Source organism: Panicum virgatum, chromosome 6N (assembly GCF_016808335.1).
Source record: "Panicum virgatum strain AP13 chromosome 6N, P.virgatum_v5, whole genome shotgun sequence".
In the NCBI taxonomy this organism is placed as follows: domain Eukaryota; kingdom Viridiplantae; phylum Streptophyta; class Magnoliopsida; order Poales; family Poaceae; genus Panicum; species Panicum virgatum.
Window position 1 is genome coordinate 29,048,296 of NC_053150.1, and position 25,768 is coordinate 29,074,063.

General features: G+C 45.2%; 2 protein-coding genes and 1 long non-coding RNA gene across 3 annotated transcripts; 1 reads left to right on the top strand and 2 right to left on the bottom strand.

Annotated features, from left to right (window-relative positions):
• Positions 1 to 2,382: 2,382 nt before the first annotated feature.
• Positions 2,383 to 4,637, bottom strand: LOC120678756. The gene is made up of 2 exons (XR_005676731.1): positions 4,511 to 4,637; positions 2,383 to 3,773 (listed from the first exon to the last, which is right to left on the bottom strand). It is a non-coding gene; the product is annotated as an uncharacterized LOC120678756 (long non-coding RNA).
• On the top strand, positions 2,650 to 8,159 carry LOC120678755 (nascent polypeptide-associated complex subunit alpha, muscle-specific form-like). Its single transcript, XM_039960071.1, has 4 exons — positions 2,650 to 2,846; positions 2,960 to 3,011; positions 4,529 to 6,937; positions 7,212 to 8,159. Exons 1-4 carry the CDS (start codon positions 2,685 to 2,687, stop codon positions 7,967 to 7,969), a joined length of 3,381 nt encoding a protein of 1,126 aa, XP_039816005.1. The 5' UTR covers positions 2,650 to 2,684; the 3' UTR covers positions 7,970 to 8,159.
• A 1,516-nt stretch (positions 8,160 to 9,675) lies between these two features.
• LOC120677554 (transcription factor MUTE-like) lies at positions 9,676 to 11,132 on the bottom strand. Its single transcript, XM_039958710.1, has one exon. It carries the CDS (start codon positions 11,081 to 11,083, stop codon positions 10,571 to 10,573), a length of 513 nt encoding a protein of 170 aa, XP_039814644.1. The 5' UTR covers positions 11,084 to 11,132; the 3' UTR covers positions 9,676 to 10,570.
• Positions 11,133 to 25,768: the final 14,636 nt, after the last annotated feature.

Sequence of the window (25,768 nt, forward strand, 5' to 3'; positions counted from 1 at the left end):
ATGTGCTTGAGTTGAAAAATCCCAAAGTTTTAATTCAGCCGAATCAAGCCGAATCAACAAAGGGAAAAAATGTGGTCATTGGCGAAGAGAGGCCTGAGAAGAAGATGCAGCAGGGCGAAACCTCTCGAGATGCATCAACACTCGGGGGCCAAGACAAGAAGAAGGCCAGCAACAAGTCGACCGGTCTGACCGGATCCAACGGCGGTCTGACCGGTCCGACCGGTCTGACCGGTGCTAAGACCGGTCTGACTGGTGCGTCCGATGAATCTGGAGGTTCTTCCAAAAGTAAGACACGGCCGAGTTTTAAAAAACTCTTGGCTAAGTATGAGAAGCAAGGATCTATTCAGATGAGGGAGAAGCAATCAGGTGGAGCTAAGGACGTGGGTTCATCATCAAAACTTCAAGAGCTATCGGTTTGTTATTCACATCAAAATAATTGTTATGGGCCATTTACTCCCTGGTTTCATCCTTATTTTTATACGCCTACAGATTATAGTAGGATGCATATGCAATGATATTATATTCAATTTCCTCCTATGTATCCAAATTATGCTTCACCACAAAGACCGATTGTTGCTAGCAATGATCTGGTCAAAAGATACTTTAAGTGCAGCAAAGAAGACGTGAGACAAGATTCAAAATATTTACAGCCGAGGTGTGTCCCTCAGACTTGTCTCGTACCCATAAACGAAGATTGCAACGTTTACGCAAATAAGAAACGATGAGGCAAGAAGTGGAGGTCAAGCCAATAAAGCCCATAGCCATGAAGAAAGTTTGGAGACCGAAGCAAATTGATTCATCATCAACTTGAAGAAAAGCAAGACATGGCCGATGCATTCATCGCCCTTAGACAATTTTGGTCCAGAAGAGTGTTCTTTGGCACGCAAGCTTTACCAAAGAACAGGGGGGCATATGTTGACGACCAAAATTGGCATTCGACAATACCGACCGGTCTGACCGGTACGCCCTAGCGGTCTGACCGGTCAGACGCTGTAGTCGGTCCGACAGCAGCCGACCGGTCTGACCGGTAGGGTCGACCGGTCTGACTGGTCCAAGCAGAGTCCGAGTACAACTAGAGATTTTCATAGATTTAGATCTTGTAATAGGATTTCTTGCGGGACAAGTCCACCCACCCTATAAATATAATGGGTCACGGCCGATTGAGATATCCAATCAATAAAAACACATCAATACATTACTTTTCTTTATGTTTATTGCCCTTACTTTTGTTTCTAAACCCTAGTTCCTTCCAACCCTTTTCTGCTATTATTCCTTCGTTTCCGCGACGTCTGAAGGCGTTCTAGGTGGCATGCCGATCCTAGAATAACCCTACGCGCGCTTGCCTTGACGGGGTCCCTCCCGGATGAGCGTTCGTCGGATTTCGCCGTTCTGCACCGGCGAACCGGTCTGACCGGTTACCTCGACCGGTCTGAGCCTCGGCGCTGCAATTGTGCCGTCGCTCACCGTGCGATCAAGCGCATTCGTGTGTTGACCCTAGATTGGCGCCAACACTAGTGGAAGTGTGCGTTGCAGGTGGGTCAGGCGTCCTATCCCTAGCATTTCCGAAAAGATAAAGGATAGGGACTCCGTGTTGAACAGCCAAACATGTGGTGGAGAGACATCCGTGTCTTAGTTGTGTGGACCCGCGTCCGATATTTTTACCAACGGCCGGAACGGTAGCATTACCGATAAACATTCTAATCCGATTTTTCCTTGCAAGGAACCGAAGCTCTTCCTTTCATGCTGCATGTTTGCTTTGTAGGACCACACTACTTGCAGCCTCTACGCTTCATGATAGATTAGATAACCCTATCTTGTGCAGGGACTGCGTGCAAGAGATATTCAAAGCAGGTCACTCTAATGGTGCTTAAACCGATGACCCTGCATGAAAAAATCATTCATGTGAAATATGAAGTAAACAAGGGTGCCCACGGCCTCGCTAGGGGGAGCAATTTCAGTAGAGAAAAACTTGGAAGGCAGTGTAACAGTAGACAACATAATCATGCTACATGTACATCCCAATATTGTTCCTATACCTGGGGACAGGTTATTTTTTCAAAAGAAGTTTCTCTGGATGTTGCCTAGGAGGACACCCAGGACATCCATCACCCATCCAGTTTGTCTGCTGGTTTTGATGGTACATGTAGGGGGGCATCATGGGTCTCTGATGCTAACTTACCTTCATGGGCAGAATCTATGTGCTTCCGTACCAGCAGTTTGCATCTCCTTTGGTCAAAGCGGCAAGGAATGAATAAAGCCACTTAGCCAAGCCAATTGCACAGGGATAAAGATGCTTAACTCAACAACACATCCGAGTTCCTTGGCAAATAGGGTTCTTTTGCTCTTTCCCTTTAAACATCACCAACAATCCATAACGTCCCGATAACAGATATAAGCTTATGGTATGGACTATGGATACATAAATAACACGATCTACAGTCCAAATTCCTCCAGGTATAGGTCACTTTACCTTTTCCTTTCCTCCTCTTTTTTTCTTTCTTACTTTTCACTTTTATTATTTGTAGTCCTGCTTCTCACTCTACCACACTTTAAGCATCTTCTCTTTGCTTCTTCAAGCAGGCCCGAACATAACTTCTAATATTAAAACAATGACGGTTGTGTCGCCGCACTTGCACACCATTACCTTCAGTTCTTCCAGCCAGCGAGCCTGAGCTCTTGCCGCCATGGCAAGCCTTAGCACTGGAGCAGGGCCTCCCGTGGTGAATGTGTACCATGAGAAGTCCATGATCTTGCCCGATGTATCAAGGGTGCTCACATGCCTGTACGAGAAAAATGTTAAGTTTGAGACAATCAAAGCCTCTTACAAGGACATACTAAGCCTCCAGGTACTTTATATATCCCAATGTTCCTTGCAACAACAAAATAGTAGAAGAAGTTTGCTTGGCTCAAAACAACTCGATCTCATCTCAACTTTTATATCCTGTTCATTCGTCTCCAGGCATCAAGGAGTGTTCCGGTTCCATTCTATGATGGACCTGTATTTCTTCAAGGTAATGTCACTAGCTTGTGTAATCATTGAGCCATCCCAACTACATAATTCTTTAAGGTCTCAGATGCATTGACAAAATATGTTGCAAGCCAAACATGCAAATATCAGAATATGATATGTTGTCCAAGTGAATAACTTAAAAAGGTGAATCACATACCAAAAAGAACAACAGTATGAGAAGCCTGGTGAACAACATTTTCATGTAAAAGCCATATGCATTTTTTTCAGAGAAAACACAAAGTAAACCACAAGTAAACTGATCGTGTCATTAGAAAACAATCAGATTACAAGAGCAGTAATAAGGTTGTTATTATCATTCCAAGGCAGAATCTTGCATAAAATTCTTCTAATTAGTTCTAGCTTTTTTTTTTCAAAAAAAAAATACTGCCATATTAGTTCAGGCTGAAACGACCGTAGTATGAGACAACATTTTGTACCAGTCTGTCCATCTAAAATTGTTATGACATCAGTATATTTGCAGCAACAAAAAAACATATGGTCTAATATTACTATTTTCTTCTTCAAAGTAACTACTTAATTAATAATCTTAACTTTAGAAGCAGAACTTTCATAACTTGTGCATAAAAGATCAACTGTGTATACAATGATATAGGCAGATATATACTGATGACATTGTTCTCTCACAAAGATTGAAGATATTTTATAGCAGTTATTGCTGTGAAGAGAAATGAAGATGTGCCAGATTTGAAAAAATTCACCTTTGTATGTGTCACTCTCAATTCTTATTAGTATCACCTACAGCCTGAAACAATTAACAATATCGCTGATCAAGTGTCGCCTTCATCAATTATTTGCTATGAAGGCGCTGATGTGAAAGTAGCAGGATACATCCAAGAAGGAATGCACAAAGACTACTATTCCAGTCCCCAGACTCCTAGTGCATATCTTGTTCAAGCCAAATAAGTATGGGGAATTTGCACAATGTTCCAATAACTATAATTCTTTGTACCAGAAGCTATTGTCAGAAAGAATAAACATACCGTGGGAACAATCTTTAGGTCCAATAAATCAAACTTCTTACAGGAATTTCAGAAGATTATATATGATTTCACTGGTTAGCAATGTAATATGAAATACAAAACAAAACAAAGACTACTCTGATTAGATGTTTATCCTTCATCCTTCTGCTTCCAAATTTTTCACTCACTCTTTTGATTACAATGGACTCGTCATAATGTAAACCCATTTGTTTCCAGTCAAGCATGAAACATTAGCAGAAAATTGTTCTAGGATCATGATTTGGAAATGAGATGCAATGATGTTTACATGTTTCCTAGATATGTTTTGAGAATGAAAATATACGTGATGCTCTTCTAGATATGGTAGCAACACAAAATGGTGCTTCTTTCCCTAATACAAATCAAATGGATTGTAACAACATTGTGTTTCTCAAGAAAAATTACACCAGAAATGTAAATGTGTGAAACACATAAACCAGAAAAATAGATGATACAACTGGAGACAGAATGCAGAACTGACCTGTCCTATAAACTGCAGATTCAAGAGCAATCTGTCGCTATCTAGCAGAGACCTACGAGCATCAGGGGTATCCTTTCCTCCTGGGAAAGGATGTCCTTGAGAGGGCCTCCATTGAACAATGGCTCCGGAATGAGGAGCATGCCTTCGACCCTCCGAGCCGGGCATTGTTCTGCCATATTGCCTTCCCATTTCATGATGAGGATGACGACAACAATGAAGACATCAACCGAGAGAAGCGGAAGCTGGAGGAAGTTTTGGAAGTCTACGAGCAGAGGCTTGGTGAGAGCGATTACCTTGCTGGGAATAAGTTCACCCTCGCCGACCTTGTTCATCTGCCTGGCACCCACCATGTCATTACATCTGACAAATTCGCCTACCTGTACGACACAAGAAAGAATGTGCAAAAGTGGTGGAACAGGATCTCAGCCCGGGATTCCTGGCAGCAGGTGCTGAGGGACATGAGGACCATGGAGGAGGAGCACAAAAAGGAGGAACATGACAGGCAGCAGCAGCAGCAGCAGCAATGGCAAACAGAACAATTGCCACAGTTTGGTTTCCGCGACATTCACATAAGCCATCAGCAGCAGGAGGGCACAAAGTCACAGACAGTGCTGGTTGCACCTCCCAGCACTGGTACCATCATAACTTCCATTCCACCAGCTCCACAAGATGATGGAAATACCTCTGAGCCTAAGCCTTCCTCACCTATCCAAAGAAATCAAGGTGGCTTCTTTACAACCTCTGAAAAAACTCAACCAACATCAGGGCAGACAGATTCTACCACACAGAAACCACCTAGTGGTGTACAGAGCACTAAAAGTAGCTTCTTAACCCAGCCTTCCACTCCTACCACTGCCAAGATGCACCAGAGAACCGATGCTGAGAAGCCCAGCCGCAAAGATGCCTCATCTCCTAGCAAAACCAGTGAAACATCACCCAAAGAAGCTCCTGATAAGCCCCACCTTTCTGATTTTTTCAAGGTCAGCTACAAAGACGAGGCGGGATCCCTTGTCAAGCCCAGTCCCCAAGCTTCCTCCAAGATCCCTGGAGCCAGGCGGACCAGTGAAGCAGTTGCTCCTGAAAAGCCCAGTCCGGGATCAGCCAAATCTCCCCGCAGAATTAGTGAACCTGATTACAATGAAACTGAGAGCAAACTTTTTGGTGTCCATCCTCATATTGTTAGTCCTGAACCAGGTGAAAAACAACAAACACCTTATGGAAAGCCGGATGCACAAAAACATCAAACACCTTATGGAAAGCCTCCTGAACAACGAGTTGCAGACAATATTGTTGGTCCTGAATCAGGTGAAAAACAGAAAAGTGCAATTGGCCCTCATTATGCTCGAGGTGAAACTGAAAAACAATCTACACACACTGGTTCCCCAGCTATTGCAAAGAGAGCAACAGAGGCTGATCAAGATCGCGCTCCATCATCTCAAGATGGCATTGATGAAGATGAAAGATTCTCAACTAAGAGGCTCAGAAGAATGTTTAATCCAGAAGCTCCGGATACTCAAGACCCTGCCATGGTGGAGGAAGCACCTGCCCCATCCAATATGCCTTCAGATGTCCATGACAAAGAAAAGCAAACCACAGTCCCAGACAACAAATTGAACAGTTCTCCAACAGGCAAAAGAGCTTCATACACTCCGGAGGTAGCAGATGAAAGGGGAGTCATTTCGCCACCTAGAGAAGTGGCTTACAATGACCGTGCTACTGACGGGCCAGAAACAATATCACTCGTACAACAAGTACCACCTGCTGCTACTAGCACTGACAAGTTGGCCAAAACAGAAGGTGCTAACATAAGGGCACCACAAGGAGCACCTCAGCAAACCCCAACTGATGCAAGAAGTAGTTCAGCATTGGTGCAAGGAGCTGATCCACGTGCTCGTGTTGTCCGTGCTGAACAGACATACAAGACTTCCGCCATGGGTGGAAAAGCTCCGGATGCAAAAAGGAAGGCTACTGACAGTGAAGGTTCTCCAGCATCAATCCATGAAGCAAATCTTGATGCCCTTGGGAAGCAAGCACCAGTTAGCCAAGAAGAAATCTCTGGTGCTCTAGACCCCGTTGACCGTGACACAACCAAAAAATCTATTAGTGGAAACAGCATGGCAGAACCAACTTCAGGTTTTCTACAAATAACAGAACCAGTCGAAGGAGTTGGCCCTACCTCACCAGGAACCCCTGGTGATAAGTCAACCAGAGCAGCAACAGCTGATCCAAGTGCAGCACTACCTGCACCAGTGCGAGCACCAGCTTCTGGTTGGCAGAATGCTTCTGCAGTTCTCAATGAAGGAAATCTTGATGCTGATGGCAAGAATGAGGCAGCCAAATCATCTTCTGGTGATCCAAGAAGCTTGCACCCAACTACAGCAGGAAGGGTAGCACCAAGTCCTGACAAACAATTCCCTGATACTTCAGGTAAAAATTATGCATTTCTATTGATACTATATCATTTTACACTTTTAAACCATTTCTCATATAGCACGAAACTGTTAGGCGCCTCTTAGGGAACAAATTAGGTTTAAGTACAATACTATTTTAGACAGCTAAGCTGTCATGTCCTAAACGTAGTAACATTTGTTTTTTTTTTGACAACCTGTCCATGTGTTAGGGATAGAAATAATCTAAGAACCTCTGTAAGTTAATCTCCAGTGTGCTGGCTAATCATAGGTATATTCATGACATAATGCAGGTCAATTGACACAACCATCTCCACCAGTATCTTCCTTATCTGACACAAGGAACAAGAAGACTGGTATTGCTGAAACCAGTCAAACTAGTGTAGTATCGCCCAATGATCAACCGGGTGGGCAAGCTACCAGAAATGCTGGCGCAGCTTCTTCTGTGCCTCCAGCAATGAAGTCACCAGAAGATAATAATAAAACATACAAGGAAGAAGCAGACACACAAGAGCTACCAAGAGATCAATCGAAGGCTCAGCTAGCTGGAAACAAGACACAAGGTGATGATGCTGCACCTACCACTAGAATTGGCAAGCGCAGAGATGAAGATTCATTGGCAAATGCCAGTGGCAGTTACACTGGGCAAGCTCAAGGAAGAACAAATGATACACCACCAATGATGCATATACAATCTGACCAGAACAAGCCTCAACCGTCAAAAGATGGTGGCAAGCAAACAAACGAGACAAGCTTATTAGCATCCAAAGAAGTATTGCCTTCACCACCTGAGAAGAGCAAGCAAGAGCAGCAACTGCAAGGAGACAGGTATGATATATCACTGCAAGACAATGTGAAGCAGGGTTCTGAAGCCCCAACACTTCAGAACTATGAGAAAACTTCAGAAGTCAATTCTGTAGCAATCATTCCCTCTGATACTCAGCAACTGAGGAACAGCAGAAGTGGTAGCAAACCAGATAGCTCAAGCAAACCCACCCAGTTTGAGGGTAACCAAGATAATCTTCCTGACTCAGAGACGACTCCATCATAGACAAACCTATGAAGTACCTACTCCATGTCATTTTCCTGCAGTTTCTTTGTTGTGGTCTTATCTGCCTCACAACATCCACAAGTTGATGTAATAAGGTCTGTGATCTTAGCACTTTCAGACCAAAAGTACCGTCTATATGACATGTTATTTATCTGTTTTTCTGTGATCAATGACTTGTGTAGATGTCAAAGTCCAGATTCTAGTTTTAAATCATGACTACCTAAAATTTTTACTATTGCAGTAAATAATAAATATGTTCCCTTCTAGATGTCAAAGTTGCCTTGCTGTTCTATAAGGGAGAATGCAGTCAATTTGCAGTTGTTGTGCTGCCCTATGGAATATCGTTGGTTAAAGAATTTTGACTAATTCCAGTTAGATCTATAATGACAAACAGAACCCAAAAAAATGTATGGTTAGGACCATTAACACAGAGATAGCATAGTCACTTCTTTGCAAGTTTATCTACAAAATTAACACCGGAAACCATCTTCAACAAGTATTCAAGTTATCAGTTATAATAAGGGTTGTTTCTCGGCATCACAACTGCACAAAAATTTGTTCCAAACTACCAATGGAGACACCAGATTATGCATCACCCTAGGTCTGTTGCGACGTTTTTTTCTCCACAGTGACAGAGGAAGGACATTTTTTAGCAAATTTTAGCGGAATTGTCATAACTGAAGTAATATTCAGAGAAACAAAATTATAAAAGGACCGAGACTAGTCGGAAAATCATTAGTTACTAGGATCTTTGTGTGAGCCCGTGCAGAAACTCGTCGCAATGCGCTTAAAGAAACTAATAGGACCTTTACCGAATCAGAGGTTACCAATTTACCATCCAGAAACCAAGCTCGTCCTCGAGCGGCTCGACCACGACGCACCCCGCAGGCATGACCGACGGTTCCCACGCCCTCCTTGGCCACCTCCGCCCACGCCATCCCACCCGATGTTAGCCTTCTCGGCCACGCCTCGGAAGCGGTCGGAACTCTTGGGCCCAACATATCCGTCGCCGTCGCCACCGCTACCACCCACATGGTGCCTGGAGTGCGAACATCGGGTATTTTACACTTTTACCATTATTACCAATGTCACTCATTAAATTATCATTCCTAGTATGGCACCTACAACTATATCAACAGTTATAAATTTAACTTACAATTTTACCAATTTGTGCACGTGGCAAGTCACACAAGTATGACACGATAGCGCCCAATCAGCTCGGTGGTATGAAATGTCCTCCCTACCTCCTCTCTTTTCCTCTCCAACAGATGGGTTCCGCAGCTTCTCTCCCTTCTAGGTGGACCCCAGTTGTCAGCTTCATCTTCCACCTCTGGTACTAGAGAGGCAAGGCCGCTCTGTCCGCCGAGGCACCTGCCCCACTGAGGCCGGGGGCACCCATGCCCAGGCGACCCACGCCGCGCGATCAGTTGCAGCATCGTGACGTCCGTCTTCCACTCCAGCTTCGCGGTGGGTGCATCCTCCTCATCCTCCACCCCCATCGAGCCCACGCATGACGAGCTCCGCACCACCCATCCCTCCCTCTCCCTGCACATCCTCCGCCACACCCGACACGTCATCGCGCCCGCCCAAACACCCTAGCATCCCCACCCTCCACCAGCGAGCCCACGCCACCACACCAAGCCCATGCACGCACCTGAATCCCACCAAATCGGCGGGTAATTAGGCACCTCCGGCGGCGAGATCAATAGGGCCACCACCCTCCCGCCGCATATCAGCTAACGGGGCGGAATCGGCACCGATTTCGATGTCCGATTTGAGCTCGGCGTGCCGAAGCGACGCGAGGCGGTGAGGTCAGTGGCTTCGATCTGTTCTGTGGGCGGGTGGATCTGATCGGGCAAACGACCTGACGTTGAGCGCGGCGGAGGCGAGGGTTCCTGCTCCCGCCGCTCGTGCGCCTCCGAGGAGGTATCGACCGTGGGAGTGCGCTGCATAGGATGACGCGCCCATGGCCGGTTCCCGATGAGATGTCCGCTACCGAGGTGGGGGGTTTTTACATTTTTACTATTATAACGGATGACACTAGCTCAATTATCACTCTTAAAATGACGTCTACATATTTAGCACTCTTGTTTCGCGGCTCTTTCATTTCGCGGCTCTTTCATTTCTACCACTTTGGCTGATATGACCCGCCACGTCGGCCAGACACGATAGCGCTGTCAGCAAGCTCGCGCGAAATATCCTCACTGCCCCTAATCTCCTCCGCTCTTCTCCCTCTCCGAAAACTGGGTGCTACAGCTTCTCTCACTGCCAGGTGGGGAACTTGTCAGCTTGGTCCTCCACCTCCGGCGCCTTTGCCCACGAACACGACGGCTCGGCTCCCCCGCGGCGCCGCAGCCGCGGACGACCCGGAAGCGCCGCCCCTCGGGGCCTGCCGTCTCTCCCGCCGCCGGCCTTGAGCCCCTCGCGGGCGCCGCCCCTCCCGCGCGATACCCATGGCCGCCGCCGATCTTGGGCAGATCTCCACGCCTCCGTCTGCCGCCGGCGCGGAAGTCGCAGCCCCGGTCGCCGGAGCCGGAGCCCGAGCGTCTGCCTCCGGCAGCGCTGCGCCGCCCGACCAGCAGGAGGGCGCGGCCCCAGCGGCTACGGCTTTGCGGCCGATCTCAGGCTGTTGTCAGCGAGGTCCACACGGACGAGCCGCTGGAGCCGGGCGACGGCGTCGGGGATGGCGCCGGAGATGTGGTTGCGGGACAGGTAGAGCGTGCGCAGCAGGACGTTGGCGCTGGAGATCCTGGCCTCCACGTCGGCCACGGGGGAGTTGCAGCAGGCGGCGAGCTCCTTGACCGCCAGTACCGGCGGGGACGGGGGGGTGGCGGCGCCGCAGCCGGAGGAGGAGGAGGAGAGGGCGAGGTGGGAGCGCGGGCTGGGCGTGGGGCTGGGGCTGAAGCCGCCGCTGGTGTTGGTGCTGCGGCGCCTCTTGCGGGCCTCGAGTGACTCGAGCACCTGCTGCAGCTCCCGGATGAAGTCGATGGCGCCGCTGATGATGGAGGCCTGGTCGCCGCGCTTGATGTAGAGCGCCGGCGTCAGGGACGGGAGCACCTTGAGGTGGTCGTTCATCTGCCGCCGCCGGTTGCGCTCCACCGCGATGTGCGACATTCTGCTGCCTGCTGCAGCTGATCACGTTCGATAATAGATGGGTGATCGATCGAGATGGTCGATGTGATCGATTTAGCTAGCTAGCTGCAAACACAACAACGACACTACCCAGCTGATCGAGGTGGAGGACGAAGCTGACCAGTGGAGCCCACTTGGCAGTGAGAGAAGCTGTGGGACCTAACTGTCAAAGAGGGAGAACAGAGGAGGATATCAAGGACAGCGAGGACATTTTGTGTGAGGCACCATTGTGTCAGACCGCCGTGGCAAGCTACGTCAGCCAAAGTGGTAAAAATGAAAGAGCCGCGAAACAAGAGTGCTAAATATATAGACGTCATTTTAAGAGGGATAATCGAGCGAGTGCCATCCGTTATAATGATAAAAATGTAAAAACCCCCTGAGGTGGGAGACCAAGCTGACGAGTGAGGCCCACCTGGCAGTGAGATATCTGCAGGACTCAGTTGTCGGAGAGAGGAGATCCCAGATAGGGAGGATATTTCACACCCCTAAACTAACAGGGTGTTAGCGTGCTATGTCTGCATGGTTTGTTACATTCGCAAAAAATTTAAATTTTGTAAAGTTAAATTTATTTTTACTGGTATAGTTGTATGTGCTATTATAAAAATGACAATGTGATGAACGGTATATCTACTCCCAAGTAACGAGGCCAAAGATTTCAGGCATTCACACCTACCGAGCCAGAGCGGCATAAATTACTGCGCTGGGCATCATGCAAGTCCGCTCGCCCCACATCCGCAAATTTGTTATGGCTACACAATTTAAATAATCTGCTTGCCCACATCACCAACTACACATGCTATGCCTAGGGAGTAGGGTGGTAACAAATCATGATTCTAGTAATTTCTTCACAATCAAATTTAATTTTTATATATTTTAGCTCAAAATTAAATAAAATTAGAGTCTGATTCTAGTAATCTCTTCACAATCAAATTCATCTTTATATATTTTTAACTTAAAATTATATAAAATTAGAGTATGATCTTCTATAGCTGGATCATTAGATTATCTAAACAAAACTCTTTACCACCCCATAGCCCGAAAAGTGATTCTATAGAGAAAGAGAATAAAAATCTCTACCAAACGATTCAGCGGTTCAGAGACAGACTAAAATTATTTAGTGGATTCAACCTGAAACCAGAAAAACGTATTTCCCAGTCGAATCAAAATTAGTTTCTCTCCGTCAACCTTTCTTTGAACCTGCCAGACAAGGCCTATATATGTCATAGTGTTTCACTTAGTCTAAATTATGTGTTAATATTCCTATGCGTGAGTCGAATCTCTTAAAGACCAGATTGGGCCACGTCACCTCAAATCCCCTACCGTCCGATCTTACACAAATCCTGGCAGGAAATCTTATCGGAGATTGGACTACGTCACCTCAAATAATCCCTACCGTTCGATCTTACATCAAGCCATGAAAACTTGGGCTGAGGCGCATGGCTTGCCTCATCCTCGGGCCATCCCCAACCCTCTACCTAGGATGGTTTCCATAGCATTGATTATACTGCCACCTAGAATGTTTAGCTTATGTGGCACTATATTAAATGAGAGAATGTGTGTGAAGAGATGAAAAAACTGGGTCTCATGCAAGACCCAGTTTCTACACAAGAACTAATGCACTAGATGCTACCAAATTTTGCATTGGGAGAGAGTAGTGTCCTCATAACAACTAAACAACAAATATGATTAGTTGATAGGAGAGAGAATAATTGAGTAAGTATTAATTGTTGACCCATAGGAAAAAACTATGCATTGAGGGTTGTAGTTTCTAAACATAATGTTTTGCTTATGTGGCGGCATATGCCACTACCTATAGACACTATCCCCCGTTTGGTTTGTACTGTGCAAGTAAATAGTGATTTTGACGGCTAATTATGGTGTCAAACAAAACCAGTTTACAAAACCAACTTCAGAACCCCCACGCAAATGACCCTGAAGAATCTAATGAGGCATTTGTTACTGTAGCATCACTGTAGCAAATCATCGATTAATTACCGTCATTAGATTCGTCGCGAAAAGTTACACCCATCTCTGAATAGGTTTTGCAAATAGACTTCATTTAATACATCATGCATGCGAGATTCTTTTGTAGAATGGAAGGAAACAAACAAGACCTATAGGTTGGGACTGGTCTCAGCTATCTACCTTCTCGATCCTTCCGCGGCGTTGCCCTCTTGCGATTTCTCGTATCACGATTCACGAATCACGACTCACAAGCGGCCGGCGGCGCGGCCATTCATCTTTGCTTATACTGGCCATGAACCCGGCGGTGCTGTAGCAGCGGAGGATCAGCCTGCAGGGTTCACCCACGGCGGCAAGGTCCACCCCGTGGCGCAGGTGACCACGCACATGGATGCCGCCTACTTCATAGGGCTCATCAACGGGAGGTAGAGGTGTGAGGCCGAGCCGCCGAGGCGATGCAGGAAGAGGTGGTACGGTGGATCTGACCAGCGCGGGGCAGTGGCGCGAGGCATCGAATACGTGGGCACATCTCCTGTCGCGGCTGCGAAGCGCCACGGGGCTCGCGTCGCTGTTCGACATGGCAGTGGAGATGCCCCTGGAGGCCGTGGCCCCGGAACTCTTCAACGACTCCTGAGGGCGGCGTTGGGCACCCAGGCCGGGGGCGCGCCATGGCTTGTGCATAGCTCGGCGGTGGAAGTGGCGTCCCGCAATGATGTGATGAAGAGCGTGAAGCCGGCGGGGAATCATGAAGCCAAAATCAACCATGGTAGCATTAGGATTTAGGAGAGAACAGCAGTGCTTCCCCTCTCTCAGGTACCTCACCGCCGCAGATGTCCAGTAGTGCTGCGATTGTGCACTCAACTGTAGGTGGCGAGAGTTCGAGAGAGGAGTCGGCAATCGAGCTCGGTGCAAACCAAATAATAGATGGGATCTTCTCCGATCAAATGATGGACAAGGATCTCGCCGACCGCCTGGATTTCAACCTTGGTTTGTCTTTTCAAGAAGACATTCGGCATCGTTTTCGATCACCGGTACATCACCCCTCTCCCTCTCCCGTTGGCTCGTTCCTGTTACTTGCAACTTTTCGGCGTTTTCTCTTCCGTCTTACGGAGGAGTCAGTGGCTCTTGCCTTGGAATCTTGTTTGGGTGGTCGTGCTTCGGATTTTCACGTCCAATTCTTAAGCAACAACCACTTTCGTTTCTCGGTTTTCTCCAAAGAAGTGGGGTTTCAGATCTATAAGCTCCGACGTGTAACAACTCAGCTCTTTGATGTCTACTTTCATCTCTGGAACAATGGCACACCCCACTGGGAAAAAGAGAAACGTGCTTGGGAAATTGAACAAGAAGAAGAATGGACTCGAGTGTACTCCAAAAGAGAGAAGAGATCCTTGAAAAAACAGGAGAACTCCCAGAAACGAGTTCGGTTTGCGAAAAAGCTTGTTCAATCTCCAAAGATCAACAGCCCCCTGGTGACTCTGAATTTTGGCTCTTTCAAAACCAAAGTTGATCCTTCTAGTCCAGGTTCCTTTCAATGATGTGTTTTTACCCCTAGCAGTAAGAACTCTTCTTCAGATCGGGTGCGAGCTTCTCCCCGTGTTCTTCGCGATTCAGATGGTTTGAACGATCCGGAATTACAGGCCCAATCCTTGGATCCCATTTCAAATTCGATTTTGAAGAAGCGTTGTTCTCGCTGTCTCAGCCCAGAACATAGCAGATGGGCCTGCTCCTCGGAAGTCAGGTGCAGGGTCTGTTTCATCTTCGGGCATTTCGAAAAGCAGTGCAAGCAGCGGCCTAAGTCCATTCGGAAGTGGAGGCCTAAGTCTATGATGACAAATTCTAAGCCCAAGTTAGCCTGGAGGCCCAAGATGCCAATGCCAACACGGGAAACTGAAACGGAGCCGGATCTCAAGCACCAATTTAGGGACGGCACTGTTGTCGACAACAGCGAAAACCCTGAACCTAGCCCCGTATCCGGCCCCCCCGATCCTTCAGCTTCCCCTGCTCAGCTACAGGATCCAATCTACACAGTGCCAATCTCCCCAAATTTGTCCCCACAATTCACGAACCCTAGCCCGGTCGAAATTGCCGAGGCCGATCAAGCATCAATGGCGAACTTCCCCGTCAACCCGCAACCTTACCTCGTCGCCGGCTTAACCGTTGAGCATGGCTGGAACAAGCCGGCCAGAGGTCGCATGGCGCTGGGCGGTGAACCAATGCGAGAGCATGAAGATTATGCAATTGTCTCCATCAACCCAATGCCAGCGCATGCTGATCAACTTCGCCCAACACTCAACTTGGTATGTGACTTCTTAGAACATTCGCAGAGAGTGCGCATTCTTGCTTCTCATCTGTCACCACTTGGACTGGGCCTGATCAAACTGCGGACTGTAGCTCAGCGTGATTAGTTAGTGCGGGTTTCCCCTTTACAACTGGGTCAGAATCACCAAGTCACCATTGTTAAACATGATGAGGGGATAAATGCCAGATCATGTGCTTATGTTCGTGTCTGTTGGATCATGTTCTTGTCTTTTCCTCTTGATTTTCAAAAAGATCTCTACATACATGCTGCGGTGGCACCCTATGGCAGGCTCTTAGAATGGTACAGAGATGATAACAAGTCTAGAATCCTGGCACAAGTACTTTTGCTGAGCCCCAATAGAGTTCCCAGAAGTCTGATTGTTTCGAGAGGCACCATGATTGGAGGTATGGGGCGCTCCTGGTCGGTGCCCGTGTTCATCTTAAATGGACACTTCCCAGACGCTTTCCCAGCTGACAAGGACCCGGTTCCCTTTGATGGAGATGCCCACCCAGAGCACCCACCAATTGTTCTTGGCCCACACCCCCAGCAAGATTCTGATTGGCAAGAAGAACATAATGGTGCTGCAGAAGGCTTGGGAGCTTTTGGAGGAGACCCTCACCCACAGAACCAGATTCATGCACAAATTGATCATGTTGAGGACAACATGGATATAGATGAGGAGGATCAGGACCAGGATGAGGATGGCTGGCCTGCTTGGGACCCGGCAATCTTTGCAGCAGATCAACCTCAGCAACATGGGCAAAATGCTGAGCAAGCTCCTCCCCCACAGCATTTCATAGATCTCGACATGTCTGGCTCTTCCATGCGTTTCCTAAGAGCCACCGGACCCGACATCAATATCAGTGAAGTGTTCCAGGGCCCCAGTTCAGGTGACAGCAACTCCTCAACTTCAAGTGATGCCTCTTCTGGCATCAATGAGGAAGTTGCCCATTTCAATGCAACTCATAGCTTCTGTGCCACTGCTCTGATATTCCACAGGAAAGGCATACCAAGCACTGACCTCCCAGATCAAACTTTTCAGCAAGGTGCAGTAATCAGAATTAGGCCCATTCTTATTGACAGCCCAATACTTACTCAGTCTGAAACACCTGTCAAACCGACTGGCTTTGAACTGGTTCCTTGGCAACCCTGCATCCCTGCCTTGCTCCTCCAACTCTGGCCAAGTGTGGTCACAGCCTGGAAAGATAAACAGCTCGCCACTGCTTGCCAGGAAGAGCTTGCAGAAGGCCCAAGTGCTTCTGGCCCATCTCAGTTTGAATTTCATTGCAGCCCAGCCCAAATATCTCAGGAAGCACAACCTGGCCCAGGAACTACCAGAAACAAAAAGAAGAAGATAGTCAGGACTGGTAACGTTTCGCTACCTGGAACTATAGCTAACTCAGCTAGCCCTTTGGCTGAAACCAGTGTGCGTAGAAGCTCAAGACTGAACAACCCAGATGGTTTTCGTGCAATCCGGCTAGAGCATGAGCCTGCTAAGAAACGTAAGATCAGCATTGTCCAGATAGATGCTGAGACAGGAAAAGCTGGACCTGTTCCTCTTTCAGTTCTTCGTGGTTGGGGTATAGACTGTGGAGTCGCTCCTGGCGAGCTCTCCATTGACAAGCTTTTGCAGGAACCTTCAGACATTGTTCCAAATGCAGACACAACAAAAGAAGAAGAAGCTGTTGCCCAGGCTTAAAGGGAATCCCAAAGGATTGCGGGTTACTACAACTCATCCGACACTACCTTTATCCAGCTTCCTTTCTCCACCTTTGGGCACTGAATTATCTTGTGTGGTACTTTTTATTCTTTGTATGAGTTGCTCTGCCTTTATGGTTGTTTCTCTCCTGCCTTTGGTTGTCCAGGCAGGCTTTAAACATGCTCGTTATCTGGTCTTAAATGAATAGTCATTCATGGAATATCTTGTGCTGGAACATCCGAGGGATCAATTCGTCTGATAAATGGGATGCGATTAGAAATAAGATCGAGGAAAGTACTTGCTCTGTCATCTGCCTGCAAGAGACAACGAGAGAAAACTTTGATATCTCGTTTATCCGTAATTTTGCCCCGAGACGTTTTGACTGCTTTGATTTCACCCCCTCGGTGGGTGCATCAGGGGGCCTTCTAGTTCTCTAGGCAAGTTCTTTCTTCACGGGAGTGGTCTTTGAAAAACTCCAATTTTCAATCACAGTTGACTTTTCCTCCATGCACAGTGGAGAATGCTGGAGGTTAACCAACATCTACGGCCCCTGTACTGAGCCAGATCGATCGGCTTTCATAAACTGGTTCAGAAATTGTGATGTCTCTGATTCCATAAACTAGCTATTTATGGGTGATTTCAACTTTTACCGTTTGTTAGAAAATAGAAACAGACCTGGTGGCAATCTCACAGACACTTTGATTTTCAACGATGCAATTGATCATTTGGGACTCATTGAACTCCCCCTAAAAGGAAGAAGTTACACTTGGAGCAACATGCAGGCAAACCCACTTTTAGAACAGCTAGACTGGTTTTTCACATCTCCCAATTGGACTTTGAATTTCCCAATAACAGAAGTTCTACCTTTAGCCAAGATCACCTCAGACCATATTCCGTGTAAAATTGCAATCAACACAAAAATACCAAGAGCAAATATTTTCATATTCGAGAGCTTTTGGGTTGAACATGAAGGTTTCTTTGAGACAGTACAAAGCAGCTGGGCTAGTACCAGCAACACCAATCCAGCAAGAAACATCTCAGGCAAATTCAAAAGGCTCAGAGCTGATATGAAAGCATGGAGCAAAACTCTTTCCAACCTGAATCTGCTAATTGGAAACTGCAATGCTGTGATTGGCCATCTGGATTCAATTGAAGAAGTGAGACTTCTATATAACCCAGAAATGAACCTTCGTTTGATCTTGAAAAGGCAGCTAAGAACCTTCCTAAGATACAAAAATGAATACTGGAAGAAGATGTTCAGAAATAACAAAATCAAATTTGGGGATGAATGTACTAAATTCTTTCATGCAATGGCAACCATTTCTTATAGAAGGAATGCTATCCCCCAAATTCTTAATGAAAGTGGCGCTTGGATACAAGATCATGATGGCAAGGCTGGCCTTCTTTGGAATGCTTTCAGAAATAGAATGGGAGTGGACCCTGACACCACAATGGTCTTTGATTTGGAAACTCTAGTGCAGTCCAGAACCTCTTTATCTGAGTTAGCTGAGAATTTTCAGCTAGAGGAAATTGACCAGATAGTTAGAAGTATGCCCACTGATAAAGCACCAGGGCCAGATGGCTTTAATGGTCTTTTTCTTAAGAAATGTTGGCCAATAATAAAGCATGACTTCTATTCCTTGTGTGAGAGCTTTTTTAACAATGATCTCTGCCTTGAAAGCATCAACAGTTCTTTCATAGTACTAGTCCCCAAGAAAAATAATCCAGAGACTGTAAATGATTATAGGCCAATCTCCTTGATGAACATCAGCCTGAAATTGTTGACCAAAATCCTAGCAGATCGTCTTCAGAAAATCATTATCACTTTGATTCACAGGAACCAGTATGGCTTCATCAAGTCAAGAACAATACAAGATTGTTTAGCATGGAGCTTTGAATATATTCACCAATGTCATCAATCCAAAAGAGAGATCATCATCCTTAAGCTTGACTTTGAAAAGGCTTTCGATACTATTGCACATCAAACCATAATTAAAATGCTGTTTCACCTTGGCTTTCCTAGCAGATGGATTGATTGGATCACAAACATACTTGCCTCTGGGTCTTCAGCAGTACTCTTAAATGGGGTACCTGGAAAAATTTTCAAGTGTAAAAGAGGAGTTAGGCAGGGAGACCCACTCTCCCCCCTACTTTTTGTTTTGGCAGCAGAACTCCTGCAAATCCTAGTCAACAGAGCTGCTTCATCCAATCTACTAGTCCCACCTTTATCCCAACCAAATGAGGATTTCCCCATTGTGCAGTATGCTGATGACACCTTACTAATCATGCAAGCTGATGCAAGACAACTCCTATTTTTAAAAGCACTACTAGCTTCCTTTGCTGAGTCAACAGGGCTTAAAGTAAATTATAGTAAATCTCAGATGCTCCCCATTAATGTTTCCCAAGAGAAAATTGAGCTTCTTGCCAATACTTTTGGCTGTTCAACTGGTTCCTTCCCCTTCACCTATCTAGGCGTGCCGATGGGGACAACAAAAGCCAAAATGGAAGATCTCACACCTTTAATGGATAGAGTTGAAAGATGCTTGTCTGGAAGTGCAACCTAGTTATCTTATTCAGGAAGATTGCAAATGGTTAATGCAGCTATGACACCAATTGTCACATATATGCTCTGCACAATCAAGCTACCAAGAGGTGTAATTGAGAACATTGACAGAATGAGGAAGCAATTCTTATGGAGAGGTAATTCTGAAAAAACAAGAGGTGGAAACTTGGTAGCTTGGGAAACGGTTCAGAAACCAAAAGACAAAGGTGGTCTGGGGGTGATCAATCTTAGACTGCACAATGATGCCCTCTTGATGAAGCACCTCCATAAATTCTATAATCATGCAGATATACCTTGGGTTCAACTTATCTGGTTCAAATATTACCAAGACAAAGTGCCTCATGCCTCTAGGGAAGTTGGCTCATTCTGGTGGAAAGATGTCATGCGCTTAAACAATCTTTACCGTAGCTGCTCTCGTTGCATTGTTGGTGATGGATCCACAGTCTGCTTCTGGGAAGATAGATGGACAGACAACATCCTTTCCACTGACTTCCCAAGAATAGCTTCTTTCTCAAAATCAGAACATGTGTCTGTTCAGCAAGTAATGCAAACCCAGGACATGGAGGACATGTTCCATCTGCCACTCTCAGTACAAGCTTTAGAGGAATTAAATGATCTTCAGACAGTCATTTAGGAAGTAACCTATGATGCAAATCAAGATGACAAATGGCAACCTCTATGGGGCATTAATTTTTCTGCCAGGAAATACTATGAACTTATCTATGGCACACTTGAGGCTCACCCAATCTTCCAGCAGATACATAAATCAAGATGCACACCAAGGGTGAAATTCTTTGTTTGGCTAGTCCTAGTGGACAAGCTGAACACCAAGACAATGCTCTCCAGAAGACATATATATGTGCATGGTAATAATATTTGTGTAATGTGTGACACAGGGGAGGAGGAGACTATTGATCATCTCTTTTTCACTTGCCCTTTTGCAAGGCAGTGCTGGCTATCAATTAACATCAATTGGGATAATCTTCTGAGCCTAGAAGATAGATGGGTCCATGCCAGATCAACAAATCATCAGCCTTTCTTCACTGAAGCTACAATGATTGCAGCATGGGAAATCTGGAAATTGAGGAATGACAAAATCTTTGAACATCAAGCAGCAAGCCATAATAGGTGGCTTTGTAATTTTAAGAGTCAATGCTTTGCTCAGTCGGTTAGATTCAAGGCTGACCTTAGGACAGCCTTTTGTTTTTGGTTAGATGGCTTCACTTAATGGTTTGTATCCGGAACTTGACTTCTGGTCTTTAATTTAATTTAAAGGTTTTTATACTGTGGGGATCTCCCCCACAGTTTTCCTTTCAAAAAAAAAAATAGCGGGGTCTTCCACGAGCTCGCCAAGTCCCTATCTGCAGCCGCTGTAGGGATCAGCCACCACCAGCTCAACGAAATGCCCCAAAGTTCCTAACACGCTGCAGTAGAGTGCGCCTGCTACCTCCTCGTTCAACTATGGAAATGCTCTTGGTTGTATCTTGTAGAGCTAAATTTTAGCAGTTCATAACAAAATTTATCACGGAGAGGAAAAGTAGCTTTAGTACCGAGCAGCTATTTAGTATCGGTTGCAGCACCCAGTACTAAGTGCACCACCACATAGCATTTAGTACCGATTGCAGCACCCAGTACTAAATGCACCACTACTTAGGAAAAAATATGCCCGGATAAATGCTTGTGTGCTGTGGTTCGAACTCGTGACCTGCAACCTCGCGTGTAGTCTCTTCTATCATCTCACCCACACAACACATGTTAGTAGATATTAGATGTTATCCTTTTGAAGTAACACGTACGGATCATTTAGTACCAGGACATAACACCATTAAGTACTAAATAGCTGGGGGTGGGGCCGTGGGGGGCCGGGAGGCATGTACCACATGGTCATAACACCAAAGGTACTAAATGGTAATATTTAGTACCGGATGGTGTTATAATCCGGTATTAAATGGCTTCAGAGATCGTCAAAATTTAGAACCGATACTAGTGGCTTCCGTGGCCCCTAAGGCCATTTAGTATCTACCGGTCACAAAATGTGACCGGAACTAACACTTAGGGATGCATGCCTAGTTTTCTGGTAGTGTATCCTCCCCCTGCTCTGGCATTATTTTTGTTTTGCAAATGCATTATTGTCACAAGCAAAATATGTTAGATGAAATTCATAACACACATGCAGGTTTCTAACATGGATGATGAATTATGTCTAATTTGTTAACACATGGATTCCATCTGATAAGGAACTGCTCGACAAGAAACCTTGCTCCTGCGATGAATTCTGAAGAGCGATAGACTTAAGCTGTAAGTAAATGATCACCAGAAACAACACTTTATTTCTGTTAACTACGGTTCTTTTTTTTAATAATTTTCAGGGAACAAACTGTGACACAGGAGTGGTGAATTACATGGACACTATTGTGAGCCATCCACCGTTCACCTAACCAGCTATAGGCAATTATTATACATAGTTGATCATGTTAATGTTCATGCTTGACCTAAAAAAGGTTAATCTTCCTGCAAATAATTGTCTCTAGATTAAAATATCCGTTATTAAATTTACATTTTACCTATGCTTATACACGGATATGAATCTTTCTATTTACTGTATTGTCAGCTTAAGGAAACACATACACTGATGCTAAAGGTGCATGTTTATATTAATGCAGTGTTTTTATTTCTAAGGAAATGCTACTCATTATATTAGTTTATAGGGTACAAACTGGGCATTATTCTGTTGAAAAAAATAAAACATTTCCTTATATCAGGTCCGGCCACGGCAATTAACCTTCCTTATTATCTTTAGAGATTTAACATGGTTCTTATTTCTGATTGTCACTTGAAGTCCATACAGTATATAGAAATATTTATGTACAACCACATTCCGATTTTATTATGTATATACGCTTGTAAGGATTGTGTCTTAATTTTATTTCACTAGCCAGTGGTTACCTAATAATTTATTAAGTATTACTATTACATAATATCAGAGGAACTGAGGATAATCAGTCTCAGCATGGAGTATAAAATACAAGTGAGAGATCTAGAAAGGAATAAGCGAAACCAAAAGGAGGAAGAGAAACTCAGAAATAGAAAAAAAGGCATATACTGCTTTACATGTTACATTAGCTATATATTACTTTACAGCCAAAAAGTTTACCTCAGCTATTTATACTTAATTGTGGTCCAATATGACAGATCACTTGTGGGAGAATACTGTAATGCTCTATGTGTCAGGCAGTTAACATTCTGCATAACTGGACAACAGGGTCCTGCTCTACCACCGTCATCTCTCATCTTCAGTATGACAAGGCTGAGTGTTCGTTCCTCTGCTCCACCTCACCTTCCAATAGGTGACGCTAACCAAATGCTCGAACAAATGTTTGAGTGACGATTGGGTGGCATCCTGGTGTTTGTCTTACTGAAGATTAAATGAATTCTTGACTTGGTTAAATGAAAATGAATACTGGTTTTCATATTTTTCAGGTGTTTAGACAGTTCAGTATATACTTGTACTACTGCATGTATATGAACTGTTCTGACTGAAATATGATGAATAAAAGTACATATTTTTTTCTCTTTCCATGCACAAATATTCATATGCAACCATACAAGATACAACCAAGAATATATAGGGGTTTCACACATGTTAGTGATTATAAAGATTGACCGCTGTGGGGAAATTTTCCTTCTCATCGACAGCATGTTGGAAACCACACATCGAGAGAAGAAATAAAAGATATCATTCTGGAACACATGACACACATCACTTCCATCCTCCAGGTTACTACCTTGACGGCGAGCTCATAGATCAACCAGCTAATGGGCCAAAAACTGAACCATACCCACACCAGACCATTCCATCAAAAACCTGCGATTCGATCCAACCTACCCTGCTGGTCCACCTCTTAAAACCAAACTGATCCAACTCATAAATTTCTCAATGCTCAAACTAAAATCAGACTGTTCTTCTCCAAACGGTTTCAATCGATTTTCACCGTGGTTTCCAATCATTCCATGAATCCATCCGAGTGCAGCCTGGTGGGTCTGCCGCCTTGCCGTGCTCCCTAGGTATGTAGCCTCGTCGTGCACCCACCGCCGACCTGGCTCGTGCGGCCATGCGCCACGCTGCACTGCATGTCTTCATGCGAGCAAGGCGGTGATGTTGAGGCCAAGCATTTCCATTGGAACAAGCCCATTAGCAAAACCATGGTCTGCAATTGTTTGCAACTAGAAAATTTAAAACTAATTCAAAAACCAAACCAATCCATTATGGCTGCTACCCCAAACCAGACCAATCCATTAAACTTTCCAACCTATTTTCACACAAACCATGTAGGCCTAAATAAGAAACCAAACTAGCAAACCTAGTTTTACACCGAACCATCACTAGGTTTACTCATAGATAGTGCGGCAACGCCGCGCCAAAGTTTTCTAGTAGAATGACGAAATATGTGTATGTCAGTGTCAGATAATTTCAAAGCAAATATGTCAGGCACTCCATTGCTGCATATGTAAAAGTTACAGCATGACAAAATTCTACCAAATTCGGTTGTGATTTGCATGCACTTTTAGAGATGCAACTGTGCATGGGACCGTGGGATCATCTAATACACTATTGTATTGTGAAATTTACTCGAATTCAAACATGCCTTCATCACACGTAGCCGGAGATGAAAGCGGAGCACTATCGGAAGAATTCCATTTTAGAAAGTGCTCGCTCTAGCAAGTCTGACAACAACGTTGCACTCCAGAAATCCATACCGATTCGTGATGAGTGGAAATCCATGCGCATCACTCATAGTATACCACAGTAGCAAATGATCTCCCATCGAGTTTGTTAGCGTTCTAAGCAAGGAATTATGGTGTCTGCTGATGAGTATGATTTTTTTTTGCGGGTTGCTGATGAGTATGATTGCAGGTGCACTCCTCTCCATCCGGGTACGCCCAAGGACAACCGTATAAAGTGCCCTACACGCCTGCTCCTATTGCATTTGCCAGCAGGAAGGGCGAGTGGGAGAGCGTGTTTAGGTCTAGGTTTAGGTGTGGCAAACACAGGGTGTGTTTAGATAATTTTGGCAAATTTTTTTGAAAGGGTATGTTGCTAATTTGGAGTATTAAATAAAGTCTATTTATAAAACTTTTTGCACGGATGGATTGTAAATCGCGAGACGAATCTAATAAACCTAATTAATCCATGATTAATCTACAATTAGCGGATGGTCACTGTAGCATAACTGTTACAAATTGTGGATTAAGTAGGCCCATTAGATTTATCTCGCGATTTACAACCCATCCATACAAAATGTTTTGTAAATAGATTTTATTTAATAGTTCATGCATGTGTCCAAATATTTGATGTGATATTTTTCGGTGTAAAATTTTGGGATCTAAACAAACCCACAATTGATTGGCCTTGACTGGTGCCAATCATTCATGGATTTGCAGAGGCCAGTGTGTACGGCTGCTGGATCATTTATATGCAGAGGCAGTCGGTGCAGCAGCTTATCAGCATTTTTTTAGGAAGAGAGTTACCAACTTACTCCCTAGCTCTGTTAGTTACTTCCTAAAGTGTTTTTTTATTTGAGTTTTTACTGATAACTGCCTCATGTATATTACATTGGTAATTATCACTACTATAAAAAAGATTTGTAGCAACACCTCGTTTTTAGGGGCGGACCCAAATTTGACTTGTTGCTACAAATGGTCTCCGGTACTGTAGCAATCTGACTGCCCATAGAAATACCATTTGTATGGGCGGCTCACCCCCAAGCCGCCCCTACAATGGACGTCATTTGTAGGGGCGGCTGGGGGTGGGGGTTGTGAATCACCCTTACAAATGGTATTTCTAGGGGCTCTAGACCATATCCTACCTACACCACAACAAGAACCTACCCTTCCATCACCACAACCACAACCACAAGAGGCATCACCAGTGGCTCTTGTGCCACGAGAGCCATCATCTCAGGCTCCACCATCACCAGCGGCTCCAGTGCCGTAAGAGCCATCACCTCAGGCTCCACCATCACCAGCGGCTCTAGTGCCACGAGAGCCATCACCTCAGGCTTCGCCATGACCTAGGCTCAAGTATCACAAGAGCTATCACCGACGACCTTGCGATCACCACCGGCTCGAACATTATTACCACCA